Consider the following 15249-nt stretch of genomic DNA (forward strand, 5'->3'; position numbering starts at 1 on the left):
TACAGTATTCATTTATTTCCTCTGCTCACAGTCTGTGGTAACCGTGTGCATCTGTGGCTGTGTTGTTTGTTTACTTTCCCTTAAGTTATTTCCATGTTAATCTCATGGAGAAGAGCAATAGAAACAAGTACTGTATTCAGTATGTTTTTTAATATAGACTATGGATTCTAACAGCTATGATGTATTTTAACAAGTAACAAAATATATCTTACTTTGACATGTCACTTTGTTAACATTACTTTTTGGTGATATTAGGTCATAATTTCTATACCATGAGTTACTTCTGATTTCTAGGCCACAGTTCCCTTTAAATATTCTTTGTGTTGTTTTTCCCCTAGTCTATAAAATGTCAACCCTTTGTGGCTTTATATGGATTTTATGGATTTTCAGCCCTTAAATGTAAAGTCTCTATGGCCTGAGATGTTGTGTCTGTGGTTTAAGCTGGACTGCTGAGTCCCTGGTCACTAGAGAGTAGGGGGACAAGGGTACTTGTCTGCAGAAGTGTGGCACATTTTGCCTAGAATGACAGTAAGGCTGCTATCAAAGAGCATGAGAGAAAGAGAAAGAGATCATCTAACATTCTAAGAAGTGATTATTACATTTGAGTTTTAAAAATGTTACTATTCGAAGCAGTGTTTTTATCATATTTTTCTATTTTATCAAATCAGACTTGAGTTTTTTTTCTGATTCTGTTATTTAACCATACACAATTTTCCCTGTGTAATTAAGTAATGGAACACTTGGAGGCATATGAAGTCCCACCAAGTAGGGAGCATTTGAGTCAGAAAAGTGGGTCCTCTGATCCTTTATGTGATGTCCATCTGCCATTGTATTTGGTAAGGAATAGTGAGGTGTTACCATACTGTGTACAGATTTCCCTCACTTTTCCACCTCTCACTTTCCTAAACTTGGGAACTAAACATTGGATTAATACAGTGTCTTTGCTGTTCAGATTCACTTGCCAGATTTTATCAAATGTAGACTTAAATAGGTTTTATTGTGATAGATATTTACTTGCTCCCTAAAACTGCTCTCTTAACCAGCCTTACAATAAAGTCAGAAGTCAAAGTGGTAGGCTTCAAGATGAAACATAAGATCTGTTGACTCCTTCCTCTATTTAGTATATATTTTCATAATATTCAGCCTTTTCTTGCCCCAGATATCATATCTATTTTACCTACCCAATATTTAAGTAGTTTCCATGTTGTGATTAAGAAAACAAAATTACCATAATTACCTAGATTATTGCTAATTGTGACATATGTAAAGTCTATTAATGTAATAAATCTCCTTTCTTAAGTCAAAAAATAATTTTGTGTAATTCCAGACAGGAAACTGAAAAGGCGTAGGTATTCTCAGCAGTCTCTAAAGTCCCAAAATCTAATGGCAATTTTACCAGAGCAGATCTTTAGAAGTATTGCTATAAATTTGGATATCCCATTCTAATTTTAAGCCAAATGCTTTTTGAGAAATAAGCCAGCTGTTTGGAAATGCTTGTATTATAATGGGTTTGATAAACAGTTATGTCTTATGCAGATGAATTAGGGGCTACCTGTTTTTATGCACTGGTCTTTGGGGTGCTTTTGAACAGTAGTGTCTGATGTTTTAATTGTCAAAGCAAAAAGAAATGAGAGGGAGGGCAACTTTTCTTCCTCTTCTGAAGTCCAGGAAACTGGTTATTTTCTCATGCATATTATTTTAAAATATATTCCAGCCAGGTGCAGTGGCTCACGCCTGTAATCCCAGCACTTTGGGAGGCCGAGGCGGGTGGATCACAAGGTCAGGAGTTCAAGACCAGCCTGACCAATATGATAAAACCCCGTCTCTACTAAAAATACAAAAATTAGCCGGGCGTGGTGGTGTGCGCCTGTAATCCCAGCTACTCGGGAGGCTGAGTCAGGAGAATTGCTTGAACCTGGGAGGCGGAGGTTGCAGTGAGCCAAGATCGCGCTCTTGGCTGCGATCCAGACTGCACTCCAGCCTGGGTGACAGAGCAAGACTCTGTCTCAAAAAAAAAAAAAGTCAGCCTCTTAATATTTGTAAAGAAGTAGTCCTTGAGCTACTACTTAAGTCTAGAAAGAGGTGATATTCTTGTTTTAAGAGTGTTAGGGCACTTTGGGAGGCTGAGGCAGGTGGATCACTTGAGCCCAGGAGTTCCAGACCAGCCTGAGCAATATGGGGAAACCTTGTCTGTACTAGAAATACAAAAATTAACCAGGCATGTGGTACGTACCTGTAGTCCCAGCCACTTGGGACGCTGAGGTGGGAGGATCACCTGAGCCCAGGAAATGGAGGTTGCAGTGAGCCAAGATTGCGTGACTGTACTCTAGCCTGGGCAACAGAGCAAGACTCTGTCTCAAAAAAAAAAAAAGGGTGGGGATTATCATAGTGCCATTATTATTACGAGTTTATGATGGCTTTCTCTAAGCACCTTTTACATTCGGCATTTATTCAGTGCCTATTAAGCATCAAGGAGTCCAGAAAAAAAAAATTTATGTATAAATATATATAAAATATATAAATATATATATATGCATATGCTTCCCTATCTCAGGAAGGAAATATGTGAACATCAGGAACCGAAGTCTACTCAGTTACATGCCATTGGATATATCACACAAAGTGCTGAGGGAACTCAGAAGGCTTATTATATCTGGGGAGTGGGAAGGAGGCACAGAGATGTGCTTTGGGAAGTTTAAATTAAAATAGCAAATGGGGAAAATGAAGACACACCAGACAGGGCACAAGCAAAGAGACATGAAAGAGTAAGTCATGTGTTTGAGGATCTGTGCGCAGTTGACATGTGTGAGGTGTGGGGAGTGATCGGAGGTGGCCTCAACAGAATGGGTGTGGTGGTCCACTGAGTTCAGGAGTTGGAGCATCTCCTGAAGATGATGGTGAGTAAGGAAGTAACATAGTCAGATTTTGGTTTTAGAAAGATATTCCAGAGGACTTAGGGGAGATAGATGGACAACAGAAATTTAGGTTTCTGAATAATTTGGCTCAAAACAACGGTGATTGGGCTCAGCCCAGTGGTTAGATTCTAGAGGCAATCCAATGAATATTGCTGTTTTTAGAGCCAATAGGAAACATTTAAAACAACATTACAACCTTGCCTTTGAGAGCTGATAAATACTTGTACCAAAAAGTGTGGCAATGGGTAAATGGGCCATAGGAACTGGGGCTATAGGACTATGGCTATTCCTTTACTGACTAGTTTGTAGTTGACCAGTGTGTGTCTGAAGTCCTTAAGTCACTCACCTGTTTAGAGGTGAGCCCTTCAATTAATATGGCCCTTTGTTTTCAAGGAAAGAAGTTATAGCAAGTAGGTATCTGTTGTCCCGGGACACCATTTTAGTGGTTTTCATTTTCATGCTTGCTCCCTGGCCTGAATCTAGAAAGTAAAACTTTGCTGGAATGAAGTTGGGGTTGAAACAATTTCGGTTTGTAACCATACTGTCTCTGTCTCATCTACTCAGCTCTTCCTTTGTAATGTAAAAGAAGCCATAGATGGTATGTAAATGAATGAACATGGCCATGTTCTGATAGCATTTTATTTACAAAAACAGGCAGTGGGCTAAATTTGGGCTATAGTTTGCTGACCCCTGTTCTAGGCAAAGAACTGCCTGAGCGTAGGAAGCTGGACTGAGGTTCTCTGCTAGTGTGTGAACTTGTGGATGCCAAAGCCAATCTCTTCCCTTCATGTGAGACACTTTGCAAATGTTACCTCTTTTAGATCTCCCATTAACTCTAAAAGGTGGAGGGTGCTATTATGCTTCCATTTCATACATTGTTCTAAGAGATTATCACACTACTAGTAAGTTATGATAGTAGGAATTTGAACTTCAGGTCTGTCAGACCCTAAAACCCCATGCCCTGGAAATGGTTTTCTAAGGCTGGCCTGTGGTTCGTTGGTTGATTTCAATTAGAATTTAAGAATTTTTTCAGAATACATCTAGGTGTAAAGATTTTTTTGTCAATATTACTCCACAAACTAGATTATTTCTTTTGGCCTGATAACTCAGGAACTTTCTTGTATTACTTCTCTCCCTTCTTACTGGTTTCTTCTTTGGACTCTCCTGTTGCACAGGTATTGGATCTCCTGGACCTATCCAGCTCCTTTCTTTTCTGTGCTGTCATATTTTTCATCTCTTATTGCTCTGTGTTCTGGGAGCTTCCAGGACAGTTGCTCTTTCACACAACTAATTTGGTTTTCAGTTATATCAGTTCTCCTATTTAGCCTTTCTTTTTTTGGAGGCAGGGCTGGGGCAGACTCATGCTCTGTGGCCCAGGCTGGAGTGCAGTGGCCTGATCACAGCTCACTGCAGCCTTGACCTCTGGGACTCAAGCGATCCTCCAGCCTCAGCCTCCCAGGTAGCTGGGACTATAGGCATATGCCACCATGCCCAGCTAATCAGGTGTTTGTTTGTTTGTTTGGTAGAGACAGACTACCAGAGTCTCGCTAAGTTGCCCAGGCTGCTCTCAAACTCCTGGCCTCAAGCAGTCCTCCCACCCTGGCCTCCCAAAGTGTTGGGCTTACAGGCATGAGCCACCATGCCCGGCCCTGTTAAGCCTTTCTATCTAGATTTTTTTCCTCCTAATCATGTTGGTGTTTTTTTGTTTGTTTTCGTTTTTGTTTTGTTTTGTTTTGAGACGGAGTTTTGCTCTTGTTGCCCAAGCTGGTGTGCAATGGCGCGATCTCGGTTCACCGCAACCTCTGCCTCCCAGGTTCAAACGATTCTCCTGCCTCAGCCCCCAGAGTAGCTGGGATTACAGCTACTCTGTAATCTCTCAAAGATTCTGATCTACGTATGCCACCGTTTGCTGCCTTTCAGATATGCTGTTGATTCATTAGTATTTTTATATTTCTTCTACCATGTCAGTGTGCTTTGGGGGAAGATGAAGTAAATTTATGGATTTAGCCCAGTGTCTTAAGGCCAAATGTGCCTAATTACTTTCTTTCTTTTTTTTTTTGAGGCAGAGTCTCGCTCCGTCACCCAGGCTGGAGTGCAGTGGCACGATCTTGGCTCACTGCAACCTCCGCCTCCTGGGTACAAGCGATTCTCCTGCCTCAGCCTCCTGAGTAGCTGGGACCACAGGGGTGTGCCACCACACCCGGCTAATTTTGTATTTTTAGTAGAGACAGGGTTTCACCATATTGGCCAGGCTGGTCTTGAACTCCTGACCTTGTGATCCACCCGCCTCGGCCTCCCAAAGTGCTGGGATGTGCCTAATTACTTTCTTATAATACCTGATATACTGCCCCCTGTTGTTGGAATTTAACAAAGACATTTAGTGATAAATTACAATTTTTTTTTGTTCTTTGGCTCAACGTGTAATCCATTGTTTGTTTTGTGCCTGTTATGTGTGAGACCCTGTGCTAGGTTTTAGGTGTACAGTGAGAATGAAGCAGACATGTAATCCTTGCTCTTGTGGAATTTATGCTATAAAGGAGGGATATTCATTAATCAACAAAGTCAAATATGTAATTATAAAGTGTGAGAGGTATTATCAAGGAAAATAATAAGGTCCTTGCCTTACAAAAATAGTATAGGAAATAACAGCAATTTTTTTTTTTTTTTTGAGACAGAGTCTCGCTCTATTGCCCAGGCTGGAGTGCAGTGGCGCAATCTCGGCTCACTACAACCTCTGCCCCCCAGGTTCAAGCGATTCTCCTGCCTCAGCCTCCTAAGTAGCTGAGATTACAGGCATGTGCCCCAACACCTGGCTAATTTTTTTTGTATTTTTAGTAGAGATGGGGTTTCACCATGTTGGCCAAGCTGGTCTCGAATTCTTGACCTCATGATCTGCCCACCTCGGCTTCCCAAAGTGCTGGGATTGCAGGCGTGAGCCACTGTGCCCGGCCGTAACAGCTAAAATGAAGTACATACTGTGTGCTAGTTACTGTGCCAACAACTTTACACGAAAGATCTCATTTAATACGCAGAATAACTTATTTCAGAAATGAGGAAACTGAGACTTGTGATCCTAATTTAGTATTAGGAAGTCAGAGAAGACCTGTGTGGGAAAAGTGACACACAGAGAACCAGACAAGTAGGAGATAACCAGGCAAAGAACAGAGAGAGGCTGTGTAAAGCAGAAGGAATAACATGTTCAAAGGCCTGAGGATGAATGAGTGAAAGCATGGAAGGACACCAGTGGCTGAAATTGAGTGAGCAAGGAAAGAGTGCAAGAGATAGGGCAGGTAGGGGCTAAATCGAGGGGGTTGTTAGAGTCCAGGATAAGGAGATTAGATTTCATTCTGAGGCATGAGAAACTGTTGGAGGGTTTTACCTAAGAGTGGGACACAACCTGAGTTGCTTTCCTAGAGATCACTCTGCTTTGTGGAGAATGGATTGGCAGGGGCAGAGGCTTACTGTGATCTAGGTGAGAGAGGATGGAGGTTGGGACTACACTGGTGGCAATAAAAAAAAATGCAAAAAAAAAAAAAAGGCAGACAGATTTGAAGTTTTAGATATATCTCTAAAATATATTATTTGCAGCTGTGCTAGATATAGAAGATAAATGTGAGGAAGAAATCAAGGGGGTTTCCACATTTCTTACTTGAGCAAAAGGGTGGGTTGGAGTACTAGCTACTGAATGGTGAGGGAAAGGTTTTAAACACAGAAAGCTTGTGTTGCCTATGAAATTTAAAGTGGAGTTGGCAAATAGGCAGTTGAGAATCTGGAACTCAGAAAAGAGGTCTGACCAAGCAAAGCAACTGTGGGAATTGCTAGCATGGCATTTATATTTACAGTCATCTCTCTGATCAGATTAACTAGATATAGAGAAGCGTGCCAAGGACAGAGCCCTGAGGAATTCCCACATTTAGAGATCTGGTGTTGGAAGAGGAACAGATAGTGAGGGAAACTGAGATGGGCAGACAAGAGATAGAAGGAAAATCAGAGGAGTGCTTCGTTGTGGAAAGCTAAGAGAGGAAAGTGCTTCAGAGAGGAAGGAGTGATCAGCCAGTCTGAACACTCATTTTAAGGTGAGAGCCACATACCACAGTATGTTTGAAACTTACCATTAACAAAGAAGCGTCGTGTAATGTCTTCCATCTCTAAAAACAAAACCAAAAAAAACCCATCTGTCCACCTCACTCACATCTCCCTCCATCTGTCATTCCTTTCCTCTGCATCCCTTAATGTTAAAAGTCCCCACGAAAGGACCCAGTGTCTCACTGTCCTTTTTCTATCTTTATTTCACTCCATTTAGGCTTTCTCACCCATATTCAACTGAAAATACTCTTGGAAAGGTCACCAGTAGCCACCGTCTTGTCAAATCTGGTTTCACTTCTCTGTCTCATCCTTCTTAAGTCTGTAGGCAGTATTTGATTGAATTGATTGCTCCCTCCTGGAAAAACTCTGCTCTTGGCTTCTATGACACTACATTCTTAGATTAACCTCTCACCTCATGGCTACTGCTTATGGGTCAGTTTAGCTTTTAACAGAATGTAAATCCAGTTATATATCTCGTCTGTTCAAAGCCCTTCGATGACATAGTGTTTCTCATCACACTCAGAATTAAATCCACAATCATTACAATGGACTCCCAAGTCCTAAGTCTGCTGGCTTTTGCCCACCTCTCTGGCATCTTATATTGAACTGGCCTTTGTGCTGTTTCTTGAACCTGCCAAGCTCCTGAGAGCTACCATGCTTGCTGTTCCCTGTGTCTAGAAAGCTCTTCACCCAGATCTTTGCGTGGTTCACTTCACGTTATTTAGAGCTCTGCTTGTATATTACTTCCTCAGAGAGACCTTCCCAGACCACTGTATCACTGCTCCCCAACCTGTCACTTTCTCTCTCCCCACCCTGCTTTTTATTCCTCATAGCACTTGTCCCTGTCTAAAATTAGGCATTGACTTGTTTATAAACAGTGTCTTCCTTCCTCCCCACAGAATGGAAGCTTTCTATCACTTGTCTCCTTGAACACTTCTCTGTTCCTAGTGTCTCAAACAATGGCATGCAATTGCTGGCCCACAGATATTTGAATGAATGCTGCTAAAAGGTTGAATCAGATGAGGATGGGAATGTTCCTGTTGGATTTGGCAATATGCCATTTGTTGGTGTTCTGGCTGAGCAGTTTAAACAGAGCACTGAGGGTGGGAGTCAGAGCAAATAGATTAAGGAGAACCTGAAGGTAAGGAATTAGACAAGACGAATTAGACAACTGTGTTTCGGAAAGTCAGCTGAGAAGAGAGACGCGAGGCTGGTGGTGGCTGGGGGAGGGTGAATGAGGTCAAGAAGACAAGTCTTTGAGTTGACAGCAGTGGATGTAATCCAGAGCACACATGACAGGATGGGAGAGACTTGTCTTCCCTTTCAGCAGGTGGGAAAATGGTGAAGATAGTTACCAAGCCACTCTGATGGTGTAGTTCATGGAGTCGGGTGGAGGGTGAGAGTGGAGGCGGATGAGTCAGCGCCTGGCCAGCTGCATGAGAAAACAAGGCTAGGTATTGGGTGAAAGGGAGCCAGGCCCTGTGGAATGAGGTGGGATTGCCATGTCTTCAAACCAGATGTTGCCATGGTTGGGGTCCTGGCAAAAGGTGACTAAGGGAGCAGGGTGTGGAAAGAGGAAAAAAGAAGCACCCAGCAGTTTTGTTACATGGTGGCTGAGGATCTAATAATGTCTCCTTGTTTTATTTTATTTTTATTTAGCTGGTCTCAAATTCCTGGCCTCAAGCAATCCTTCTACCTCAGCCTCCCAAAGTGCTGGGATAGGCATGAGCCACCACACCCAGCTGTCTCCTTGTTTGTTTGTTTGTTTGTTTGTTTGTTTTGAGACAGGGTCTTGCTCTGTTGCCCAGGGTGGAGTGTAGTGTACAGGCCCGGCTCACTGTAACCTCCATCTCCTAGGCTCCAGTGATCCTCCTACCTCAGCCTCCTGAGTAGCTGGGACTATAGACGCACATCACCACACCGGCTATTTTTTTAGTTTTTAGTAGAGATGGAGTTTTTACCCTGTTGCCAGGCTGGTCTCGAATACCTTGGCTCAAGCAATCCACCCGCTTTGTCCTCCTAAAATGCTAGGATTACAGGCATGAGCCATTGTGCCCTACTTGTCTCCTTGTTTTAATTAGGAACAGTATTCTCTGTGCCCGGAAACCATTTGGGTTTATGATAGGAAAACTGTCTTTTTCCCTTCCTCTCCCATCTTCCTGTAGATGGAACCCATTGAGGCTGAGAGAGTGTACAGTGTTGGCCCTGCATATCTAGCTTGCCATCAGAATTGAATGTGTTCATGCCTCCAGATATTCCAGTACTTTTTATGTGCTAAGTACTGTTTTAGGCTCAAAGGATATAGCAGTGAGTAAAACAAAGTGTCTGCCTTTAAACAGCTTTTATTCTAATGCAGGGAGACAGAGTAAATAAATGTATGATAGTCAGAGATGGGGTGAGCATGTCATCCTGGGCCCCATGCTCTCTCCCCACCTCACCTCAATAGCCCTGGCATGGCAGTGGGAGGTGCACACTCATACTTTCTTCTCTGTTTCCATTTCCTGGCATCTGCAGAAGGACTGAATGAGCTCTTCCTCTTCAGGGTGTTGCCCTGAATGGCTGACTTAAGCCCTCCATTGCACAACACAGTAATGACTTGTTCTGTTGTCTTGATTTCAGATGAGACACCAATTATTGCGGTGATGGTGGCCCTGTCCTCTCTGCTAGTGATCGTGTTTATTATCATAGTTTTGTACATGTTAAGGTGAGCCTACTAACACTTCACATTCTCTTAGATTCTGTTTCAATATCCCAGTGTCCCAATGAACCCACACAGTCCGGTAGACAGTAGGATATACACAATGAATAGGATAGAGGGGGAATGACCCATGATAGTGCTAAAGTTGAAGTTCTACTTAGAAATTATTTAAAAGCTCTACATAGTCTTCCTTAAGTCCTAAGCCCTCCCTCTTTCTTTCACCTGTCCAAGCCCAGTCTCCCAACTCCAGTGCAAGCTAAAGCCCAGAATGGTAGTTTGGAGGTTGAGGTAAGAAACCACAGTTTGTTATTAGTGACAGGTGTTACAGGATCTTTAGGTCTAGCCCTGTTGAAGCAACCCCTAAAAGGGCCCCAGTAAGATTACATGCTCAACAAAAGCCTACTTTATTTCTGGTTGGGGCTTTGTCCCCAGACCCTTCTGGGAGCCCTGGCATGTTGAGCTGAGCCATGTGAGTTGTGAGTTACAGGATCCCTCTTTCTAACCTTCTTTCAGGGCCCTCTAGACGTTACCACTCAAGCAGAAGCAAGGAAGGGGAACCCAAGGGAGAGAAGAGGGTGGTGCATTTATTCTCTTCCTGCTAAAGCTACTTCCCTGACTAATTGGGTTTAGCCCTGCCTTATCTTTGGCCTAACCAAAGATGTTCTGTGCTCCCTCTGTTCTTCTGCAGGGATAAAGAGAGGGGAATCATGTGCCCCCTATAATTTGTCATGTGTCTCTATCATTCTGCAGGAGACTTGTGGCCAGGACTGTGTCCACCCAGTCCAAAGCTCTGGGCTTCTCCCTGGGTCTCCCAGGCTACACTGAGGAAATACCAAGATTTTTGTTTGATATATATTGTCTGTCTCCCCCAGCTGTATTCCACCCACTCACCCTCTCTCTACCTGGTGTGGCTGTGCTCTGCAGTGAGCCACATGAGCCTGAATATACTGTTGGGGTTCCCTGGTTGGATTCCAGTGTGCCAAGGGTAAACAGGAGTATCCCGAGGTACTCGGTCACCCCAGCATGCTGCTGCCTCAGGGTGTGCATGACCTGTCTCTAAAAAAGCCCGATTATTTTTAAAGGCGATTTAGAAAGGCTGAATTGATGAGCAGGAATACAGAGGTGTGATTTGCCTCTCCCACCTCTGTGCTCCATTCTTCACTGTGATCATTTTCTCATTAGGTTTAAGAAATACAAGCAAGCTGGGAGCCATTCCAATTCTTTCCGCTTATCCAACGGCCGCACTGAGGATGTGGGTAAGGCATTCCTTAATGTCATGGGGAACCTTCACAAGGAAGGAAATCAAGAAATTAGGAGTTTCTCCATCCTTTTAAAAGAATAGGACAATAAAAAGAGGAAAAAAAGATTTTTGAAGAAAACAGTCCTAGTTCTTACAGGCTTGGTCCATGAGGTAGAACCCCGTTTAGCCTCCAGAAGAGGGGCTAGGTTCTCAGGGTACCTGACTGACCTTCTCCCTTGTGTACTGCAGAGCCCCAGAGTGTGCCACTTCTGGCCAGATCCCCAAGCACCAACAGGAAGTACCCACCCCTGCCCGTGGACAAGCTGGAAGAGGAAATTAACCGGAGAATGGCAGACGACAATAAGCTCTTCAGGGAGGAATTCAACGTGAGTACTTTGTTGAGGCTGGTGTATCAGCAGGGAAGAAGGCAGACCTAAAGTCAGACCTTTCAGATCTTTGGAGTCATGAAGTAAAAAATGGGCTTTTAATGTTTAAGAGGTGAGAAATGTTTTACCAAGTTTATCTGACTCCCTGTATGATCATGGATAGGAAATGAAGTGAGATTTGCCTCACCTCCCTAATCTACCCATCCATTCAGTCATCATCACATCTCTTACTTCTTTTGTTTAATAAATACTTAGCAAGCATCTAATATTTGTCAGGTAATATTCTAGTTGCCAGTGATATGATGAGGAGCAGAAACAGATCCAATCCCTATTCTCAAGGAACTCACTGTCCAGGAGGGAAACCTCACAAACAAGAACAAATATAACTGTGTAAGTTCAAACAGCAGTACAGCACATGAAGGACTGGTGCATATTTGTAGGCATCCATATTAAGAGGTTGCCTTTTTGAGTCTAGAGCAGGGGTGTCAGTGTTTAAAGTAGACAGTGGGATAGATCAGTGTGGGAAATGATGACCTTGGGAGACTGCAGAGCACAGGTCTCATCTTGAGTATTTAGATTCATATTTTTTATAATTCCCACAAGGAAGCAGAATATGTTTTTAATCCACCAGTTGGTGATCCTAGCCTACCAGTTCTGATCCCAGATCAGAAGAGCTTCTGGCCAGCACGGTGACTCACGCCTGTAATCCCAACACTTTGGGAGGCTGAGGCGGGCACATCACGAGGTCAAGAGATAGAGACCATCCTGGCCGACTTGGTGAAACCCTGTCTCTACTAAAAATACAAAAATTAGCTGGGCGTGGTGGCATGTGCCTGTAGTCCCAGCTACTCAGGAGGCTGAGGCAGGAGAATCGCTTGAACCCAGGAGGCGGAGGTTGCAGTGAGCCAAGGTCACGCCACTGCACTCTGACCTGGCGACAGAGCGAGACTCCATCTCAAAAAAACAAGAGCTTCCTCGAATAAATGATATTTTAATTGATACCTAATCATAGGCAAGGGTGGTGGGGACAGGGGATTGGGGAGCCTTCCAGCCACTGGAAATAGCAGGAGAATTGTCAGGAGTGAGTGTGCTGAAGGAGGGCACACCCAGAACATGACAGGGCTGTGTGCAGCTGAAGACCAGAGCTTCAAAGGAGGATAAGAGGTGAAACTAGTCTGGCCAGACCACAGACCTTGCAGATAGTCATGAGAGAAGTGGCAAGCCATAGAGCAGCCAGATTTACATCTTGAAAAAATGACTCAGCTGGGCACGGTGGCTCACGCCTGTAATCCCAGCACTTTGGGAGGCCAAGGCGGGCGGATCACAAGGTGAGGAGATCGAGACCATCCTGGCTAACACAGTGAAACCCTGTCTCTACTAAAAATACAAAAAATCAGCTGGGCGTGGTGGTGGGCACCTATAGTTCCAGCTACTCTGAAGGCTGAGGCAGGAGAATGGCCAGAACCCGGGAGGCGGAGCTTGCAGTGAGCCGAGATCATGCTACTGCACTGCAGCCTGGGCAACAGAGGGAGACTCCATCTCAAAAAAAAGAAAAAAGGACTCTGGCTTCTGTAAGGAGAATAGCCCATGGGCAGACCAGAATAGTTGCGGGAATACAGTTAGGGGTTACAGGTATTAATATCAGAAGTGCTAGTAGATTGACCTAATGTCAAGACTAGGAAATGGGGGATGGATTTAAGGACACAGAGGAGCAGTTCCAGAGTTGGTAAATACATCAGCTGGGGCATTGCTAAACCATCAGTTTCCTTCACAACTTTTCACTAAGCCATGTGTCAGCTTTGCCTTATAGGCTGGCTCCTTTTTTATCAGTGGGAAAAATTTTCCCAAAAGCTTCTGGAGACTTCTCTTGTCACATGCTCCTTCTTAAACCGGTCGTGAGCAAGGGAGAAAATAAGGTTACTGTGGTTGGCTGAGACTAGTCCAGATTACTCCTGGGTCAAGGCCAGGCATGCTAGCTCACACCTATAATCCCAACACTTTGAGAGGCTGAGGCAGGCAGATTGCCTTGAGCACAGGAGTTCGAAACCAGCCTGGGCAACATGGTGAAACCCCATCTCTACAACAACAACAACAACAACAAAATACAAAAATTAGCTGAGCATAGTGGTACATGCCTGCAGTCTCAGCTACTTGGGAGATGAGGTGGGAGTATCGCTTGAGCCCGGGGGGTGGAAGTTGCAGTGAGTCAGATTCACTCCACTGCACCCCAGCCTGGACAACAGAGCCAGACTCTGTCTCAAGAAAAAAATTTTTTTAGATATTCATGTGGGATATGGATGGATAACCTCACAGAATAGGAGGTCTGGTAAAGGAGGAATGGTTATTGGGTCAGTGGGTCACCGTTCATATCTGCTCCATGACAGAAGGGCTTAGGGGGAGTGGTGAGTGATGTCAGATTTGCATTTTGAGAAAATAACTAACTACATTATAGAGAATAGATAAAAGGGAGAGGCAAGAGTTGAAGTGGGAGACCATTTACCAGGCAAGAGTTAACAGAATAGCTTGGACCCTTTTTGGGGGCTATTGGAAAAATAGCACCATTTAATGTTCATTGTTGATTGATAAGATTTACCACATCCTGCCGGGCACGGTGGCTCACACCTGTAATCCCAGCACTTTGGGAGGCCAAGCGGGGCAGATCACCTGAAGCCAGGAGTTCAAGACTAGCTTGGCTAACATGGCGCAATCCCATCCCATTTCTACTAAAAATACAAAAATTAGCCAGGCGTGGTGGCACGTGCCTGTAATCCCAGCTACTTGGAAGTCTGAGGCTGAGGCAGGAGAATTGCTTGAACCTGGGAGGCGGAGGTTGCAGTGAGCCAAGGTCGCGCCATTGCACTCCAGCCTGGGCGACAAGAGTGAAACTCCATCTCAAAAAAAAAAAAAAAAAAATTTACCACATCTCACAAGACAGCACTCCAGCCTCAGTACCATAGCTGGATCTGTGCTAGGCATTATACTGTTTTGTAATCTATAATGCCAACTGCTTCTGGGTGATGGGGTATGTGATCCCATTACTATACTTTTTTTCTGTCAAATTAGTTCTTTTCTTTTTCCATAACATTAAATTTACATAAGCATGAAACGAATTATTTTTTTGGAGGTAATATTCCCTGAGACTCCATGGTAAGGTATTTCAGTAAATCCCTGGATGGTGATGGTATTCCTGGAGGCATGACAGGTAAATTCGGATAGATATTGTGGTGAGAGCCATTTGCTGTGCTGCCATGGCAGCCGTGTTCACGAGCTCATTGGGCCAGCACTAGGGTAGTGAGGGAAAGGGCTGACCATCATCACCTGGATTTCTAGCAACGAGTGCCATCTTGTGAGCATTCACATGGAACATAAATATTTTCTTTCTTGTTCTAGTTATCCACTACCCAGCGATTGGTTTAGATCCTGACTTCCAGTGAGATAAGTGGTGTGATAATTTGCTTGAAGTTCTCTTCACTAGGAGAATTTCTCTTTTATACACATTCAAAGCCATCACTTAGGTAGTATACCCCATAGCAGTCTACTTCCAGCCCAGCATGGGCCAGCATGTTTCACCAAGCAGTTTATATACCAGGCCGGACTTTTTCTTCTTCAGTTAACTGTTGATGTCAATAGGAAGTCAGAAGTATCTATTGCAGCAGTGGGTTGTGTGGTAGGCATTTTGTAGAGATCACTTCCAGCTGATAATGGGATTCTGCTGGGCATGTCCAAATCTATGGCTAATTGAATCTCATAATACCTAGTTTACGAGACCCGCCCGGTGGCTCATGCCTGTAATCCCTGCACTTTGAGAGGCTGAGTTGGGCAGATCACCTGAGGTCAGAAGTTCAAGACCAGCCTGGCCAACATGGTGAAACCCCGTCTCTACTAAAAATACAAAAATTAGCCAGGCATGGTGGCAAATGCCTG

The 15249-nt window shown here is 44.0% G+C and overlaps 1 protein-coding gene across 3 annotated transcripts in view; it reads left to right on the forward strand.

Moving 5' to 3' along the window:
* PTPRA (protein tyrosine phosphatase receptor type A) overlaps positions 1–15249 on the forward strand; it is a 162406-nt gene that overhangs the window by 102875 nt on the left and 44282 nt on the right. For all 3 annotated transcript variants that reach the window (XM_034947005.3, XM_034947003.4, XM_057300856.2), the window contains 3 exons: positions 9621–9705; positions 10882–10955; positions 11189–11325. In XM_034947005.3, coding sequence (XP_034802896.1) covers positions 9621–9705; positions 10882–10955; positions 11189–11325 — 296 coding nt within the window. The remainder of the gene's footprint in view (positions 1–9620; positions 9706–10881; positions 10956–11188; positions 11326–15249) is intronic.

This window comes from Pan paniscus, chromosome 21 (genome assembly GCF_029289425.2).
Source record: "Pan paniscus chromosome 21, NHGRI_mPanPan1-v2.0_pri, whole genome shotgun sequence".
In the NCBI taxonomy this organism is placed as follows: Eukaryota; Metazoa; Chordata; class Mammalia; order Primates; family Hominidae; genus Pan; species Pan paniscus.